This window comes from Vidua chalybeata, chromosome 5 (assembly GCF_026979565.1).
Source record: "Vidua chalybeata isolate OUT-0048 chromosome 5, bVidCha1 merged haplotype, whole genome shotgun sequence".
Classification (NCBI taxonomy): Eukaryota; Metazoa; Chordata; class Aves; order Passeriformes; family Viduidae; genus Vidua; species Vidua chalybeata.
Genome location: NC_071534.1, coordinates 52,153,441 through 52,173,513, shown reverse-complemented (window position 1 = coordinate 52,173,513; position 20,073 = coordinate 52,153,441). Strand labels below are relative to the sequence as shown.

Below are 20,073 nucleotides of genomic sequence, written 5' to 3'. Positions count from 1 at the left end.
CTACAGCTTCTTGAAAGAAGTTTTTTATTTTATTGCCAAAAGAATCATGACAAAATAAATAAATGGTATGAAAACACTTTTAATCTGGGAATGTTCTCATAACATGGTTGTGTTGCTGGGATCTGCAGGTGATCCTGATTTAATAGAGAAATTTATGTCTACTTAAAGTGTATTCATTTTGGTAATACTAAAAAATTACTTGTGGTTGTATTTGTGGAAAAGACTCCTCACACTTTCAATCCCACTTATGTCCCAGCATATGTGTCAGCTACTCTTTTTTTTCTTTTTTTTTTTTGGTGTGGAGAATCATAACCATGAACTCTTCTCAGAGGAATTACAAGAAATGTGCTTGCTACTACTTGTGCTGCAAAATATATTTGAAAAGAAAGAATGCCCAACTACAATATTTAAAACCAAAATATGCACATATACTTGATAACATTAAAATCACCATTTTCCACCAAAGAGCATTTGATACTATCCAGTATATAATACTGTGAAAACAAAACTTTATGCATCTATTCACACATTTTTATATGAGAAACCTAACTACCCTCTTATAGCTTCCTCTTTCAGTACAAGCTGTTATCTTATATTAGATAATGTCATATCACCCTGCTACTATTTTGGTATGTTACTAGAGTAGTATTTATCTCTCAGTTGAATTTTATTCCGTGCGTTGATCTTTAGAGGATTGAGTGATCTGTTCCCATTGCATACAATATCCGTTCCCTGAGCCTGTTGGCTTTTTTGACTTGCTGGATTCTTCAGCTGTAGTACTGAATCAATCTTCTCTGGCTCACAATATATGCTGTAGATTTTAAGATGAAACCTGTCTCTATGGATTTTTTGAATACAGAATGAAAAGAAGCTGTATTCTTTCAAATATGCTGGTAGCACTGAGCTTTTTGGCTACATGTAGAGAACAGCAAGCTTTTTGTCTCACTCTTTTCCTCCTCTCTTCTCCTCAAAACCCCCTCCCATGTGTGGACAGAGCTGTCTCTTTTCCAGAGGTGAAAGGACCAAAGCTAAGGTGGCAGCAGAGGTTCAAAGGGGCTCATTTTTGTTCTTCAGTAGCTCCTTCCCCATCAGAATCTCATTCATCACATTCTTTTCCTAGGATTGATGTATGCTTCTGACAAGGCCACAGTGATAATTCCTGCCTTGCTGTAGCACATTCCTGTGAAGTAGCTCAGCTACATCTCCTACCCCTCCCTGCTAGCAGTGGAATAGGGAAGGTCATTCACACAGCATTGATCCACCTCTGGGAGGAGAGGTCAAGGCATAGGCTTGTTGAGCAGAGAATGGGCTGAGTCCAGACTGGGAGATGTTGTAGAGACACAAAACTGCCTTCTCAATTCTGTGTCATCATAGCATAGCAGGTGACAGACTGGTGCCTACCAATTTTAATTCTTTATCTGGCAAAATTCAAAGTTTAATCTGTGATACAGTTGTATTACAGATATACATATTTTCTGATAGTAGACTCAAGGTGCTGTAAGGAGAGGAGCTAGAGTTCTGTGTTTTTATATTCTGGGTTGAGTTATTTGTTAAAGGGTAAGAAAAAAAAAATGTCACCACTGTAGTGTATTTGCTGAGAGTAGCCAATAAAAGATTCTGGGGGAGAGAAATAAGGAACAAGGAAAATGTAGATTCATTTCTCTCCTGTATATACTTGAAGTTGTAGCTGAAGGACTACATGAACCAGAGTTTGCATTTAGATCACTACTTTTAAAACCCACTGTTACACCAACTAGTTAATAATAGGGCAAATTGCTTTTTACTACCCCTATACTGTTGGTAGCTAGAGTTCAGTCTCATCACTGAATTTTATTCATTTCAGGGTAGGTTTTATGATGCATGTCTCTGTGCATGATGTGGGAAGAAGCTCTAATAGATTCTGTAAGGAAAAAAGCTCTACTTGTTATTTGTTATTTTAAATAACATGGGCTTACGGTACTTGCCCTGGCTGATGTTATACAAGAGTGGAATGAACTGTTCCTTTCAGAGAAATACACAATTTTAATTTTTTCACTATGCTGAGGACCAAGACATCAAATAAATTATACGCCTCTGTGCAAAATCACAGCTTAAGTTCTCATCCATCAGCTTCAAAAAAGTAAAGTTCTGCTGCCTGACCTGGAATTAATTTATATCAGTTAATTTCAATACCAAATAGTTTACTTTCTCTATAAGCCTTGGAAAGGGTACCACCAAAATCTGTATTACATATACCCTAAATCTGTATATAATTAATTTCTTGTACCACTCCTAGTTTCTCTTTCATTCTATTTTGTGCATTCATACATGAACAGCCAGAATTTGCCCTGTGGTAAGTAAGATAAATTGCCTAAACATGGGCATCAAATGCCATTTAAGATACCCCAGGGTATCCATCTGGCCTCCAGCTGCTGCCTCAGAAAGGCACAGATTCTCTGTCATCTGCATATTCTGCATATCTGTGTGGATGTATACAGTATCTTAGGATATTTAAAATGTCAGTAAAGGTCTGTATGTAATGAAAATGGATGAAAACTTGTTTTATTATCCTAATCTTGAACTGAAACATGTAGGGTAAGCACGAAAAGAAGTCTTTTCAGATTTTGAATAGGTGGAATACAATCATCATTTTATATTTTAGTAACCACGTTGCTCATTGTTTTAAAATGTCTGCTGTGTGGAGATTGAGCAGATAACAGCTTCATTTGTTACAAACCTCACATAGCTTGTACTGTATATTCTTTCTCTGACAGCCTGACATTCAGAAATTAACTTTTGCTAGTTCTGATTAGATGTTTATAATTTTCTGTGTTTTTTTTTTTTTTCTATTATATGTTATAACAGCCTATTATTTACTCTTTCCATTTATTCCATTTCAACCTTCTATTGCATTTGTCTCATTGACTAACATCCTGCTTAATTTTTCTTTATGCATTTTTCCTCTCTGGGAACTTTTGGTACTGAAAGTTCAAATTATTATTCTCCCTCTTTTTACTTTCCTGAGAACAATTTCATTAATCTACATCTCTGTAGTACTTTTTCCTTTTAAAACCTACTTAAATGAAATGATCATGGAAAAAAAAAAAATCTGAACCCTTAACTCTAGTACTTGAAATTATTTGCATGAATTAATGAAATAAGAATTGATCTACAAATCTGATGAAACTTTCCATAAAGCTGAATGCTAAGAAATGGTGCATTCTGAAGTTTTGATACACAATAGTTAATTGTATTACTATGCACTACATAACTGCTTGACTTCCATTCTCCTAAGCCTACCATTGAATCCAGGCTTAGTTCTTTAGATTCATAGCAGATAAAGTAGTTTATGTGGAACCGCTCAAAGGATGAAGACTTAGCTTAGGTAATTTTAATTTCAAATAAAAAAATAACATAAATCCGTAGACATGTGATTTCAGAAATAAAAGATTTGTATCTGGTATCATGCTTTATAATGAAATTTGCTCCACTAGAGTTGGAATATTTTGTAAATGGCAGTTGTGAGACATATCAGCACAACCACTTTTCTACACTTTTGTCAATGTACTGAAGTAAAAGGGCCTCATAATAAAAAAGATTTTCCTATAAGAAGAATCCAAATGTGTTGATTTAATTTAAAATATTTTTTAAATAAAGCTCAGTGCTGTTCTTAATTTAAGAACTTTTATATATTAATAATTTTTATATGCACTTGGCCAGTACTACACATGAACTTGTGGTTTACTAGTAAATGCACTTCTTGTCCACTTCATGAAATGTAAAGAGAATTTCACTGGAAGGTATTGGCCAAGTGCATGCTGTAACCTCACAGGGATCTAATATTACAGTCTGCAGTACAAGAGGAGATATTTTAGAATCATGTGAAATGTAATTTGACAATATAGGCACATGAAGGATTAGGTAGTTGCTGAGCAGCACCTCAAGAAGATCAAGGTACATGTTTAATGATTTCTTCAGAAGAATGTGAATTTTCAAGTCCAGTGCACAAAGGACCTGTACTACAACATCTGCTTATCAGAAAGGGTCCTCCTTGATATCTATATAAGGCATTGAAAATTCAAAAGGGTCCATCATAGCTTTGAATCAAATTTAAAAACCTCATATATTTTACCATTTTTTCTTCTTTAAATAACTTCTCTGGCTATTTTAACCTGCATTTTGAAAGGCTCATAAACAGCTGAGGTCGCAGAAACATTCTGAAATGTCTAGCTGAGGTGCTAGTTTAACATCCAGCTTTGTTTAATGCTGATTGCTGCAAAGTGAGAAGGAGGAGGGAGAATTTATTTCAGTACCAGAATATTACTTTATACCTAAAAATTGTAAATAAGTCCTTTGCTCAACAAAGAGATACTTCTGAAACAGATCTCAAAATGAGTTAGTAACTATGCCTTTATATTAAAAAAACCCAGCCCAGCCCCAACTAAATTGAAAAAGATTGGTATGAAGGAGAGATGAAGAATGTAAAAGCTCACACATGATTTTCCATAGTTAGCCAAGCTTACTAAGTAATCTGGAAATTCTACCAGGTACCTTTGTTCTAGACATCCAGAATAAATTAAAAATTTAGTTAAAATGGTGACAGATTGAATACAATTGTCTGAGTCATTCATGAGTTGAAATTACACAACCACATATAGAATAAAATATGAAAAGGCTCAAAGACATAGTTCCCTCATTTCTCTTTAGCTATTTTATTAAATGATTGCTTTAAAGATATTTTTAAATTTTAAATCAATGAAATTGTTTTTAAAAAAGCAGCCTGCTTTTTCTATTCTCTATGGTGGTCTACACTAGCATTATAGGAACATTTATCCTGAGCAAAAGTAACATTTTTCCTATTATGGTTTCCACTGAATGTGGTTCCCAAATGAAGCTAGCCAAGTTTGTTCTCTAGTATAAATACTCAAGAACTGTTTGTTGTGGTTTCCCAAAGTACTTTTTATCTAAGCTGGAATTTATGTAGTCCTGGCTCGCTACCTCAGGTCTTTGTTGTATTCTGTGTTATTTCTCTCTACAGTGTGTTAAATTTAAGTTTTGCAGGTAGACCTCAATGTTCAATAAGAGGAGCATTTAAATTGTCTTGAACTTGAACTATGATGCAATTCCCTGCAATGGTACTGATAGAGTATATGTGGCAGTACCAGATACCAAGAGTGCTCAGTTCTGCATATCTGGTTGTGAGAAAAAGAGACACTTTTATACTTCAATGGCATTTGTTTGAGTGTGTATACTGAATCCAAGTTTGCCTCCTCACATGAGATTAGCTGTTATGGTCAGCTACAGTGTTTCTGGACATGGTTTATTATCTGCTCTCTCTACAGTGTTAATCAGTTTTTTCCACAGAAGTATGCACTTTAATTTGATGGACTATCCAACAAGTATATTTTCTTAGAAAACTTTTTCAAGTTGAGGACTATCCATTCTCAGATGCACTCTTCATTTAGATCATTCACCAGGGTATATTTTTCTTCAGATGAGATTAACATTTTTAAAGAATATTAATTAACCCTTGGTAGTTTGTTTATAGCCTTGAGACATCTAGTTTGTCTTACACTTCCATTCTGTCCTTACACTTTCAAGGCTTCTGCTACCATCTTCTATTCACTATTTTGGGAACCACTGGTCAAATCCACAGGTTTTCTGCAAATGCCTTTAACTTTGCTTTCCTGGTTATGTAGCTAATGGTTTATTAGAACAATCCAGTCATGCATACATCCTAGTTATAGTTCATTAAATGTTTCATTCCAGAATGGAATACAAATATAATAAGACATGGATTAAAGCAATAGTCTCCTTGTTAACAGAATATACAAGTTATGGCAGCATTGCTAAAACACAATCAAATATACTCTAGGGCAGGCACTGTGACTGTTACTGCACTTTCTAAAATCCGCTGTTTAACAAAGGGATAGTGGTTTTTGCTCAGTGTTAGGGAGTGTAAATCTTCTGTGACTTATTCCAGCTTTTAGCAAGCCTGATTTTATTAACTTGACAAAGGTTGTTTGACTTTTGCCACATGGGAAAAATCTTGCTGGACTCAGTTGGTGAGGCTGCTGAATTTAGCAAGTTGCTATGTCCCTGTTGATTGTGGTGCTCAGCATGAGATGCTGTTGTGTTCTAGCTGAGAACAGCACTACACCCAAAAAATAAAGATAGTTCTGGTTGGGACTAGTCAGTCACTTTGTACATGTGTTTTGGATTAACCCCTGCAGCAGAGCATCACACAGACTCACTCCCTCCCCCATCAGCTGGACTCGGGAGAGAACTGGAAGGGTAAAATTGAGAAAACAGATGGGTTGAGATAAAGACAGTTTAATAAGTGAAGCAAAAGCTGCACACATAAGCAAAGCAAAAGGACTTCATTCACCACATGCTATGGGCAGGCAGGTGTTCAGTCCTCTCCAGGAAAGCATCACACATAGAGTGAGTGACTTAATGCCATCTCCCCAGCTGTCCCCTTCTTCCTTCTTCTCCTCCAGGTTTATATACTGAACATGATGTTTTATGGTAGAGAATATCCCCTGAGTCAGTTGGGGTCAGCTGTCCTGATTGGTCCCCTCCCAACTCCTTGTGCATCCCCAGCCTCCCCGATGGTGGAATGGGACGAAAAGCAGAAAACACCTTGACTCTATGTAAATGCTGCTCAGAAATAGCTAAAACATCCCTGTGTTGTCAATAGTTTTTAGCACAAATCCAAACCAGAGCCCCAGTAAACCCATTATGAAAAAAATTAACTTTATGGCAACTAAAACCAGCAGAAGATATTTTTAAAGCCTGCTATATATTATAAGCTCACACTCTTATTGCTGAGCATAATAATGTCTTAAGTTCCCATTGCTCTTAATGTATACCAAGAATATTTCCTATCTGTTCATAAAAATGGCTGTTTTTTCATGAGGTCTTCAAATGCTGCAGAGTGGAAAGATGAATTCTATTGTTACTATACAGTAATGTTTTGAAGGTTACCTCCATAACTATGTACCAACAGCAGCTGAGGATGTGTTTGTTGGGTGGAAGAAATTTATTGCATCAACCTGCTGTGTGACCAGTGAAGAATAATATTATTGCTTGAAAGATTGTAGACTGGGATTTTTCTTGCCCTTCATTCTGTCAAAAGAATTGGGAGCAAAGCATGAAGACTTTTCCAAAATTTTCTGTAGAGTCTCTTCTATCTTCATGGGGTCTTAAGTCTTTACCACACATAATTTTTGATACTCATCTTCCATGATTGCTCACATCCAATTTTTGCAGCCAGAATTTTTTTGGCAAAACTGTGAAATTGGCACAGTATTTAATGTGCCACTTGTCACTCTCAAAACACTGTTTATTTCACTGGATATCAATTTTATATGAAAGCTGTTATACAAAACAAAATGCTTTAGAGAACAAAATACTTTATGGGAGAGAGACAGACAGACATACAAGAAGAATTTATGTTGTAATCTTGGAGTGTGTATACTGCTCCTACTTCTACTAGCTTACTTCTTCTTGATAGGTATCCAGAATTTCAAGCTTTTTTTTAATTCTCTGGAAACCACTCACAGTGGACTTAGTGCCTCTAGCCAATATATTAACATGTGTTATAGTGTAGGAATTTACTATGAACTGGCTATTCTTTTTTTGGGTGTTTACATGGAGAAACATGAAAATATTGTGAGGGCATTTTGTGGTGGTTTGGGTTTTCCCCCAGTGAAGATAAATTTCAACAATCACTGAAAAATAACATTAGCATACTTTAATTTTTCTTCAATGGACCTCAACTATAAATATGATTCATCTATATATAAAAATTTGGGGAAGGGGTGTAGCTTTTGAAGTCTCTGCAGTAGTGCAGGTCCTTGATGTCACCTTGAAGGAATCCATCAAAATATGTTCTAATTTGGCTGGTCTGGTTGCCAAGGTAGATGTGTAGTTTTCAATCTTTGAACATTTTGTTGATCAAATAAGAACAGTGTCGATTTATAACTTTTGACAGCTTCAGCAATGGCCTTTTCTGTCAGGCAGTGCCGTGTATAGAGGAGAGAGCAACAAGCACAGCTGATGTACTTAATTTATTTTGATAAAATACCTTTTCATAGGTGGTCAGTGTTAGAAACAGCATACTTAACTGTGACACAATTTAAACATTTGCATCTCAAGGTCTTTTATGAGTATTGGCTTCTAAGTTGAGGATATTAACAATATTTTTGTACTTAACTGGGAAATTTTTAATGTAGTTCATCACAAGATTGCTATTTTTGCCTACTGCCAAGTATACACATCCTAAAGTGAAATTATGTCTTTCTTCATGTCAAAAGAAATGCCTTAGTTTCTGTTTTATTCTAGAATTGCCTAATGTTCTATAATACACACACAAAACACCCTCAACCAAAGAATCAGAGAAAAAGACAGCAAAGGACTATATCTTAAAATTATTTTCATAGAATCATAGTGTAGATTTTGTGATGATGATAATAACATACATTTTGTTTTGTTTTGGGGAGGTTTTTGAATTTATTATTATACTATATTTGCATTATGAAGAACCTGTTCAATTTCTAATTAGTATTTTTTCTTTAATGTATATTTTTAAAATTCCTTTAAGGGTATTTACTGCTTTTAATATTTTTTTCAGGGAGTGCTGGAACACCTGTGGTTTTCAATGAAAATGGAGATGCTCCTGGACGCTATGATATTTTTCAGTATCAAATCACCAACAAGAGTACAGAATACAAAGTAATTGGGCAGTGGAGTAATCAACTTCATCTAAACGTAAGTCCACTGTTTCCCTTAGTATTGTCCTGCTGAAACTGGCTGCTCATGGCTTGGATGGGCACACTGTTCACTGGGTAAAAAACTGGCTGGAGGGCCAAGGCATCCAGAGATGACAGTGAATGGAGTTACGTCCAGTTAGCACCTGGTCACAAGTGGTGCTCTCCTGGGGTCAGTACTGGGGCCAGTCCTGTTTAATGTCTTTATCAGTGATGTGGATGTGGTGAACATGTGCACCCTCAGTAAGTTTGCAGAACGAGGCCCAAGTTGAGCAGGAGTGCTGATCTGATGGAGAGTAGAAAGGCTCTAAAGAGCACTCAGGACAGGCTGGATCAATTGCCATGGTTCAACGAGGTGAAGTGATGAGTCATACACTTGGGTCACAACAACCCCAACAGTCTGAGGGCAAGTTTCTGGCTGGAAAACTGCCCAGCGGAAAAGGTCCTGGGAGTGTTGGTTGACACAGCTGATTAGGATCTGTAGTGTGCCCAGGTGGCCAAGAAGGCTAATGGCATCTTGGCTGTACAAGAAAGAGTGAGGCCAGCAGGACCAGGGCAGTGACTGTCCCTCTGTACTTGGCACTGGAGAGGCTGCAGCTTATCAAATCATAGAATCATTAAGGTTGGCATAAACCTCTGAGGTCATTGAGTCCAACCATCAAGCAAACACTGCAAGGACCACCACTAAACCATGTCCCTATGGCCACATCTACAAATCTTTTAAATATCTTCAGGGATGGTGATTCCATCACTTCCCTGGGCAGCCTATTCCATTGCTTGACTACCCTTACAGTGGAAGAATTTTTTCCTCTTATGAAATCTAAACCTATCCTGGCACAACTTGAAAGCATTTCCTTCTGTTCTATCACTCAGTACCTGTGAGAAAAGACTGACCTCCACCCATCTACAACCTTCTTTCAAGTAGTTGTAGGGGCCAATAAGGTTCCCCTTGAACACTACAAGACATTGAGGGGCTGGAGCATGTCCAGAAAAGGGCAATGAAGCTAGTGAAGGGTCTGGAGCACAGATCTTGTGAGGAGTGGCTGAGGGAGCTGGGCTTGGTTATTCTGTTAGGTAGAAAAGGAGCCTCAGGGGAGAATTTACTGCTCTCTACAACTACCTGAAAGAAATAAGTGATGGGACAGGGGAAACTATTAGAAGCTGCACCAGGGGAGGCCAATGGTTAGACTTGATAATCTTACATGTCTTTTCAACCAAAATGATTCTATGGTTCAACCAATTGGATTATGATACTGACATTGGAGAATACTCATTTGAGTATTAAATTATTTTAAACACTTAAAAAATATTATTTATTCTCTGTCAGCTGGCAGAACAAAGCACTTCCCCTCTGTTCTTGAGAAGACAGTAAAAGATTGCACAATAGCCTGAATCAAATTCTTTATATTTTCAAGTCAGATGGGTCGTGTAGTTATCAGCTCCTTCAGATGGTATTTTCAAATAACTTTATATCTGTTATTCCTCAGAGAGATTAATAAGTTTGGCAAAGAAATAATAACTCTTCCTTTAAAAAAAGGTATCAGACAAAATGATGGGGACAGGTAAATTGCCCAGGTATTTCAAATAATATAAGAGGATGCAAATGTGTTTCATAAAAGACAAGTTTGAATTTTAACCACTTCTGATTTAGTTAAAACATTGGGATGATGAACTACTGCAATAAAAATATTCCTTGAATATAAAGGGAGACTTTAGTGTTTTTCTACATTAATAACTAGGATTTGTATTGTCCCTTATTACTTCATAGCAGAAGGAATAAAACCCCACAATTTACCCATCTTTAGATGGTGTTTTTAATTGTTGTATTAATGTGCTTTGCAAGTTTTGGGTTAGTTAAGTTCCACTTGTGCATGGAATTATATTTGGGATGAAAATTGCCATCTTAACAAAATTCAGAGGATATATTACATAGATTTATATGACAGATAGGCATCAAGGTTTAATTTGAGAAATTTTTAGGTCCAAGGTACTTCTTTCTGGAAGAAGATGTCTTTGTGCAAAGAGAGAAGAAGAAAAATTAAGTTAATCTCTTTCCTTATTAGATATGTAATATACTTAAGTTGTGTTAGCCGTTTGGGTATCTCTGCAAATGTGAAATACCAGTGTTGTTTGCTAAAGGCTGCTGAGAAGGGCAGCAGTGTGAATTGATGACTAGATCCACCAAAGCAAGTTCATGCAGTGAATTCAATAAAACAACAAAAAGAAGGTTTGAAATATCTCTGGTTTTCCATGCGAGAGGTTCCTGATGAAGAGTTACAAAGACAGTGTAGTAAATATTTACAAATTATTCTCCTGTTCAGACTATTTTGCAATAATTATCTGAGTGCTATCCACAATAACACATATGATGACTCCCCATTTTCATTCACAGCTGCTAAACCACTTTAGCATAGCTACAATTTAATATCTGTAACTACTTGTCAGGGACTCATTTATTTAGTTATTCTGCCCAAATAGAAAAAAATCCTACCAACAGAAGCCGTGTGTTGCAGATTGTGTGGCAGCGTTATTTCCCTTCACTAACCTGATATCTGTCTATTGAAAGGCATGAAAGGAAAAAAAAATGGTTAAATAAGTTTAATATTAAACATTAATTTCTGGAAAACACTACAGTTAGATCCTTATCATAACTATTATGGAATACATTCCAGATTTTGATAATTGCTACATTTTTCTGAAAAGTTAGTGTTTATTAAATTAACTCAAAAACTGATAAACACATTTTGTACAAATGCTAGTACTAACATAACAGTTATATAGTAATATCAAAAAAGATACAGAAAAAATTGCTTCAATTTTAATTTCATTATGATCTACCTTTTTCTATCTCCCCATAGATTTCTAAATTTTTCATTAAGCCTGTAGTTTTTCAGTCCATTATTTCTGCCTCATGAATATGTACACAGGGGAACTCTGAAATATGATTGGATTGATGGGTACTCATACCCATCACACCAACCACATAGACCACAAATCTAACAGGAAAGGATTTATCTAAGGATGCCCTAATTAACTCTCATTAAGTTAAGGATGTGTTAGAATGTTGTTTGGCTCTCTTTTTTCACCACCATCATCTCACGTGCTGGATGCAACTGGTTTTTCCAACTCCCATGCAAGCTCTGTGTAGTATATGGAGTTGTGAATTATACGAGTGGGCTGGCACAGTGCCCTGCAGTGCAAGCTTCTGCTCCCAGCCTTGTGTTAGGGTCCTGCTCTTGCTCCACCACCCCCTGTTCTGCTGCAGAGCCCCTGCTCACACGGGCCAGGATGCAAGCAGGCACGCAGGGCTCGCTCCTCCTGCACATTCACTAAACTCTTAGCAGGTGTTGATGGCAGTTATGACAGATGATGATCTGCTGTGGCAAAGCTGTTGCCTCCTCTCACTAGACAAAATATATTAAAACCAAGCAATCTTTTTGAATGATTGTCAATACTTCAGATCATCATATTGCAAATTAGGAAGTGCTTTTGAGTGCCAATGAATCATAGGGAACACAGTGGATGTTTTCATTAGTTTCTGTGAAAACATCTATATTTATTGAAAGTGAAGCAGTATTAAGATGGCAGAACAATTTTTACCCTGCTGCTCTTTAAAGTAGATGCTTTTAAAATATAATACCTTCCCCCCTGTATCCTTTCTCCTCTAGTTTACTTTTAATGAAGATATATGTAACTATGATTTTGGTGAATATTTGTAAGCTAGATATCCTCTGTAGATACCTCTACCCTGGTTTTTACAGATATTTCTTCCTCAAATTGTGTGGAAACATGTTGTAGCTATGATATGTTTATGATTATGTTCATCTATGCAGCTGGTATTGTGCTTCAGAAAATGTATAGTTTTTATTCATCTGTTCATTTTCCCTGTCAGAAAAATAAATCTTGAAAGTATCACGTTTTTAGTACAAAAAAATGGAAAAATGAATGTAAGACAAACTAGAACATATCTTCCATCTAAATAACTTAATCCAAAGGTTTCTCTTTTCTATTTCTGATTTCCTCATTCCCCCTACTTTTAAATTTTCTTCATGGAGACTTCAGTAACATTAATGCTCTCCTTTAGGCTAAATGACCTTTTAAATTTCCTCTAAAGCAACTATAGCTTCCAGATACAGGCACTTCATGACTACTGATCAGTCCTACTCCTGTAATTCTTACAAAACAAATGCATGACAATTCTGATACAATAGATAAATTAAGAAATAATAACCATCTTCCAAATTTAAATTTTTGCATGATTCTTGAGTTTAAAAAAGGTATCTCAGTCTTCGACAGACACAAGAAAACTCTGAAAGCAAATATTTAGAAATGTCCAACAATAATCTCAAATAACCTGATTGTCTGATGATTCTGACCAAGTAAATTTACACCTCTTTTAGTAAAGTCCTTTTACTCTCCAAGGTTTCCTGACTTTAAGTGATCTTAATATACTGGAAACAACCAGACCTTTTAAACTTTTAGTACGATTTTAAAGGAAGAAATAATTGCCTTAGAATTTCTGCTCATTGACGATACTTTAACTGTCAGTGTTTTCTGTTGTTTATTTTCATAATTTTCTTTTCTTTATCAGTAGAAAAAGATAACTTAATTTTCAGGGCAGTCTGATAGTTAAAATGCTTTCTTAAAAAAAAAATCTGGTTTTTATGATGAATAAAAATCCAGGCAAAGGTAGCTGTTTCTGTAAAAGTTATGTTTTATTCATATTGCAACAGTATTTTGCATACCAGGTCACACGTAAAAGTTCTCTACAAATGTGTGGGTTTAGCAAATTTGAGCTCTCAACCATGTAATATCTGTACAAGTAAAGTTGTTAGAAACAAGCTTGCTTTTTCTTGCACTTATAATTTGAATCAAGTTCTTTTTATGATTAATAATGAATTCACCCTTAGAAACTGTGTTCTGTATTGCATGTGTTGTTATAAGGGCTAGACAGAGATGTTGACTGGTGGCTTTTGTCAGTGGCAGTAGATGGAAATAGTCCCAATCCTAAAGTTTTAGTAATGAGTTCCTGAGTACCTTTCCTTAGAAACCCGTTCAGTTTGTTTGGGTTCATTTCTGAATATCTTTTTTTCTCTAAAGATTTCTTTTAAAATGCTCTAAATGCATTGTAAAATGCTCTATTTTTAAAGCTAAATATGAAGTGGAAAAATAAATTTGAAATGTTAAAGAATTTTAAAATCTAATATTTGACCTTTTTAAAAAAACACATATTTTTAAATACAGTTTGAAACAATCTCAAATTGCATTTCAAGCTTATACATTGTTTTGATCTATCAAAAACTGTGTTTAAAGACCCCAGTATGAAAAAATATGTAGATTTAAATCCATATTCTTCCAAGCTAGTGATTTTGATCTTCTGATGAGTCTTCAGGGAGACACAATTATTGGTGATTTCAAAATCACACATTTAGCTGATGCAGTTAAAATGCTTATGTGGATATCAACTCATGTGATACTACTCCTTAAGAAAAATCCAAAGCAGATAAAAACCTTGCATGTTTCCTTGGAGCTGCTCAAGGCTGGGTTGGATGGGGTTCTAAGCAACCCGGTCTAGTGAAAGGTGGCCCTACTCACAGCAGAGGGGTTGGAACTAGATGATTGTTCAGGTTGCTTTGAACCCAGGCCTTTCTATGATTCTGTGTTTCAAGTGAAAACACTGAATTTTGAAGACACAATTCACTTGTACTTGTTTTATTGTTTGGTTTGGGATTTTTGTGTGTTTTGTTTTGTTTTTCACCAGAGCACAAGAGTTCTGTTAAAATAAAAAAGAGATTTTATAATAACAGATTTCTAATATTCTCTTAGAAATAATAAGATACATAAGCTTTCATATTTATGGAGTGTATGCATTGAGGATATAAATGACTCAGGGGCATCCATTTTCCCATAATGATCTTGATTTATGACTAAAACTATAAATTAAAATTACACTGATGTGATGAACTATCAGAGAGACAGCAATAACCACCATCAGCCTTAAGCACAGTGGTTGGTGAACTAGTAAAAATTGGGAACCTCACACTGACAGTGAGCTTTCCTTCAGGCATAAAGAGATCATAAAGATATTTGAATCAGTATTTGATTCCTCCTTTTTTTCTAGGCCTCATGTCTTGTATCTAATACTGAAGGAATCCATCAACACTGAAATTGGGCAATTATTTTTGGAAGTTACAGATTCAAAATCCAGTAGTTCCCTTTCTTGTGACGTGGTAAAAGAAAATGACTCAAAAGACTTCTGATGTTTTCCATAACTGCATTAAATAAGTTTCAAGCTTTGCTGTAGGCCATAGTATTTCATTAAAGAAGTCAGAAAGCCTCTTCTTTTCCTGTGGTAGCTATTATATAATTGATAGATGTTTTTAAAATGCTGAACCTAAGCCCTGTGTTTAACAAAAGAACACAGTACACTGAAATACACAACAAAAGCACTTAGTGCTGTATATGATTGTATCTATAAACAAAATATGACAATCATATGGCCTGCAGGGTGTTCTTCTGCCTGCATGTAATAAGGCAGTAGAGTTCAAACTTTCACTCTAACAAACCCATGTTATCTGACTAAAAATTGTTGATGCTGGATTAAAAATAAAACTCAATGAGACAAGCAAAAATGTTTTAGGTTCTTCTATTCCTCTCAGAATTGCACTGCTGCCTTTCTTTATTCTACATAAGGCTGAAAATAGAAGAGACTGTTATGGTTTTTAGACTAGTTAGGTTTCACAAAACTAGTCCTGATCTTAGCACTGGTCAAGCAGTATGACTCAGGATTTGTTCTTCCCTACTGTTAGTGTCTTAGGTCAATATGAAAATTGTGTCTGCTAAGGACCAATTCTAGATTAAAAGGATAAATCAACAGTGGCCTACAGTAAATGAGAAGTGGATACAAGACAAAAAATACAAGAAACATGGAATAAAATTGGGATTTTATGATATTGAAAGGTTATGGGTTGTATTGATATAAAATGCTTCGTGATGGAGAGGAAATAGGCTGAATACAGATGTTAAAAGAGCATTAAATTATTTTAAGAAGTGCCCATATTAGACAGAAACTATTTCAGACAAGACTGAAAATCAAAACAGAACCTAGATTCAAGAACAAATGACATTAGAAGAACTGAAGAAGAATGACAACTTGTCTTCCTTCTGAAGTTTTTTCACTTTGGTCCTAATAGTCTTTTTTGCCTCTCAATAGAATAGATTTCTTGACTGATTCTCTAGAGAAAAACAAACAAATAAACAAAAAAGAAAATGGATAAAAGATAGCTGCTGGGAAAACATTGTGAAATTTGATAACCATTTTTTCTTCATTAGAATGATAGTAAATTGCCAGTGAAACAGTCTCTGCTTGAGAGTTAGGATGAATAGTGACTTTTTTCTCACCTTGTCAGGGTGAGTGAAAGTCAGGTTTCTCAAATGAAGCATGAAGTTGCAGTTGTATGTTTGGCTGTGAATTTGTCACAGGATTCTTGAGTGGGTGGTAGATATTTTATAGCTTTTTGTGTTCATCCTTTGTAAAAGTGGTATGATTAGAATGAATTGTTCTTTGAATAGCCATAACCAACAGGACCAAGTGTATTCCTGTTTTTTCAACAAACTGGAAAGGAATGACAAGCATAGCATTTACGTTTTAAAATATTCTTTTCTCTTTCACAGTAAAAAAATGTGAGCAGTAGTAGAACAATAAAAATTCAGGAGCTTTTAAATGAATTCCTGGAGAGTTTTACATTCATATATAGGACTTCAGAACAGGGTTAGCTACTCCCCTGGTACAAGCTAATGTGAATTTTAGCATTGGCACCACCCCAAAATTTATATATGTCTTGTAATTTGAAAATTGAGCTGCCCTTTAAAGCTTGAAGTAAATTGTTTAAAAGTCCTTAAAAGCAAAAATTGCATATTAAATGATTAAATTAATTATTGTTCATTTGTGTTACATAATGGAAGTCTACCACTAAATTAAAAATCACTAAATAGAAATGAAAAAGCCCTTCAATGGTTATTGTATGATGAAAGAGAGTAACCAGCAGTTACCAGAACATTATGATTATTTTTTTCTGTTTGCTTTGCTGCAATTCTCTTCATCTTGCACTAATATTATTTTAATTATTTTAGGATAGTCATCTAATATTTATCCAGGACTTTTCATCCTGATAAATCCCCAAACACAATATAAAAAAAAAAAATTAAAGATAGAGAACTATTTTCTGAATATCCAAAATGTTATCACTAGATTTAATGGTGATATTAATACATCTTAAGGCAGGGAATGAAAAATGTGTAGGTAATTTAATTGTAACGTCAACTTGCAGTAAGCAGATTTAGGGTTGAATATATCAATGAAATATGCTTGAAATTACTGGTTCAAAGAAGGAGGATTGCAGTGCTCTTTCTGGTAACTGCAGGAATTTAAGTGAACTGCCCTTTCATGGAAAACTTAGGCATAAGGCTAAGCAATATCTTTGGAATGGTTAACTGATTTGCATCACCAGAGGCCATTACAGCAAGGAACTCCTAGACTTGTGATGTAATTCATCTGTTCTCTTCTTCAGTGCTGTGAGCTCCTTAGCAGAACTGTGACTTCAGTTGGAAAAGTAAAGTAGCTGGACAGAGTCCAGCTGCAAGCAATTATAATGATCAGCCATCTAAAAGTATGCCTTTAGGGAAAGATTGAGCAAACTAGGGTTGTTTAATCTGGAGAAAACTGCACTGAGGGAGGTTGTGTTAATCTCTTCCAATACAGAAAGGATTACTCAGGAAAAGAACTATGTTAGGCATAGTTAATTTGGCTATTAGGAGAAGTGGATTTGAATTACGGTGAGAGATGTCTAATGCAGACATGCTGGAAGATTCTAAGGATGAGGATAATTAAGTACTAGGCTGCCCTGGGAAGCTGGACAATCTCCAGTACTGTAGGCTGGTTGGAGCAGGTGAGCTGTAAATATTGATTTTGCATAGTGATTCAGAGATGGGGTCATCACTTCTAAACTTTTCTGACTTTCATTTGTTGGGCGGGTTTGATCTTCTAATAATCCCCTCAAAGGCAATGTCCTGTATCCCTCGAGCAAATGCTGGGAGGCATAGGAACAAGTGGACTCCTGTACTTGGTTTTGTGCTGAATACAAGACTGTCTTTAGCAATCTTTAGCAAGGGCTCGAGAAGAAAGCCATGAAAGATTTATCGAGTCATAAACCTGGTTATTTATTTAGGATCGTCTTTTGCTTCAGGTTGTGCATCACTTTACTGGTTAAGGACTACTTCTTTACCTTTTTTCCATTCATATATAGGACTCCAATTTGGACTTCTTTTTTACATGCTAGCTGCTTAATATATCCCAAACTGATTTAAGTTCCCTTTTGTGGGTAACAGTTTATTATTGCAGCAGTGGTGATTTCTTTTACTTAGACCTTTTTCCCCTAACACTTAGAGAAGTATTTTCACTGTAAACAAAAGCAATTTACCATACAATATTTAAAATGCATCATTAATTATGCAAGACATAGGAAAAGTAGGATCATTACCATTTCTTGTTTACTTTTTTCTTGTAAATATTTTTTCCTAAATAGGTATTCTGTAAAATCACAAAACACAGCCTATAGAATTTAGCTGACAAGAGGGTACATTGACATTTTTCTATTTTCCTATTTATTTAGCCTAGTTATGATATTTTAATTTGTTCTCAAAACATTTAGTACCTGAAATCTGCATTTGCGTTACAGAAGACAGCAAAAGGGATCTCAAGAGACTCTCTAGCCCTTGGATAAAGTTAACATCTTTTACACTCTATGTTGTTTTAAGGGTGAAGATTTTGTAGCTTCTGAAGGCATTGTCTTTCATTTTTTAGCTACTCTCATCTCTCCAAAGTGTCTTAAAAATAATTAACTTTACTCTTTATTGCTATAATTTAAGCCTATATTTTATTTTATTCAGTATACATTGTGCACATCCTCATAATTTTCATGTATTTGAAGACTGTTGTTTTACCTCCTAGGCTATGTTATCTCTTCAGGCTATACAAGAGGAATTTGTTCAATTTAGTCACATAGATCGTTTTTTCTAGACATGCTTCTAATCTTTGCAGATTTCCTCTGGACTCCCCATTTGATTTGCCTTCAAAGGGAAATACAATGACCTAACCTTCAGAAAGTGTTCTGACTACAGTCTCACTAGTGCAGAGTACAGGAGAAACATAATTTCATGTACTCATGATGGAGAGTAGAGGGGAAGATTGTTGTATCTATCTGCATTTATCTGGCATTTGCCCCTTTTGCAACAGTATGACATCGGTCCAATACATCACAATCTACTAGAGCCCTGAGATCTCTTTTTCTTCTGAAGAGCTGCCACCTCTGTCCTTCCTGACCCATAATGTACTGCTGGTTGTCCCTGTTAAACTGTATGCTTCATTTTTTCAGACTCTGCAGTATCATTTGAAATAAGTATTCTGACCTTCAGCATGGCTTCAGCCTTTCCCAGTATTACTGCCCAAATCTGATCACTCTATACTCTATTTTATGATCCAGACAAAATGATGGCTATCACAAATATTGAATAATAGCAGACTAACAATAGACCTTTCTAGACCACACCCAGTGCCATCCCTTCCCTTCTGACAGTAAATCAACTACAAATTTTATCTTTCCTCAGCTTTCTGATATAATTTGCACCTAGCCCTTAGGGGCTACATCTGTTTCACTAGGTTGCTTGTGACTGAGAGTGTAATTTGAGATGTTGTCAAAAATCTTTCTAATGTTAAGATAAATGACACCTGGCTGCTTGTCTCTCATCCACATTGCCTGTTACCCTCTCACTGAAGGAAATGTGACAGCCCATTGATGACAGATCCCTTTTGGTTGTTACTTGTCTTGTTTGTTTTCTCTGTGTTTTTGAAATGTGTTTGTTTATTTCTTTCAGGATTTTTCTTGGAATCCAAGTCAAAATGAATGATTGATAATTCCCTGGCTTCTTCATTCCCTCCCTTTTCAGCATATAAGCACTAGGTTTCCCATTTTCAAATTCTTCATACTTCCGCATAAAGTCTCAAAAGCTTGCTATCTACTCAGTTCTGTAAATATTATAAAATAAACCCCAATATTTTCAGTCCATATGAAACCCTCTCACTTTCTCTCATTTTGAAAATCTTCACCTTTATTTCTTTAGTAAGAGGTATTTTTGGGTTTGGTTTGTTTCTTTCCCCCCTGCCACCACCCCCGACTAAACATGTTGTGTGGCACTTTCTCTAGTTTTAACTTCTTCCTTGTACTTGTTTTTGTTCCTGACAGATCACTAGGTCTCTCTGCAGAAT

At 35.5% G+C, this 20,073-nt stretch overlaps 1 protein-coding gene across 2 annotated transcripts in view; it reads left to right on the top strand.

Annotated features, from left to right (window-relative positions):
* The window catches only part of GRM8 (glutamate metabotropic receptor 8), a 304,196-nt gene that overhangs the window by 229,747 nt on the left and 54,376 nt on the right, over positions 1 to 20,073 (top strand). For both annotated transcript variants that reach the window (XM_053942640.1, XM_053942642.1), the window contains exon 7: positions 8,615 to 8,751. In XM_053942640.1, the coding sequence (XP_053798615.1) occupies positions 8,615 to 8,751 (137 nt within the window). The remainder of the gene's footprint in view (positions 1 to 8,614; positions 8,752 to 20,073) is intronic.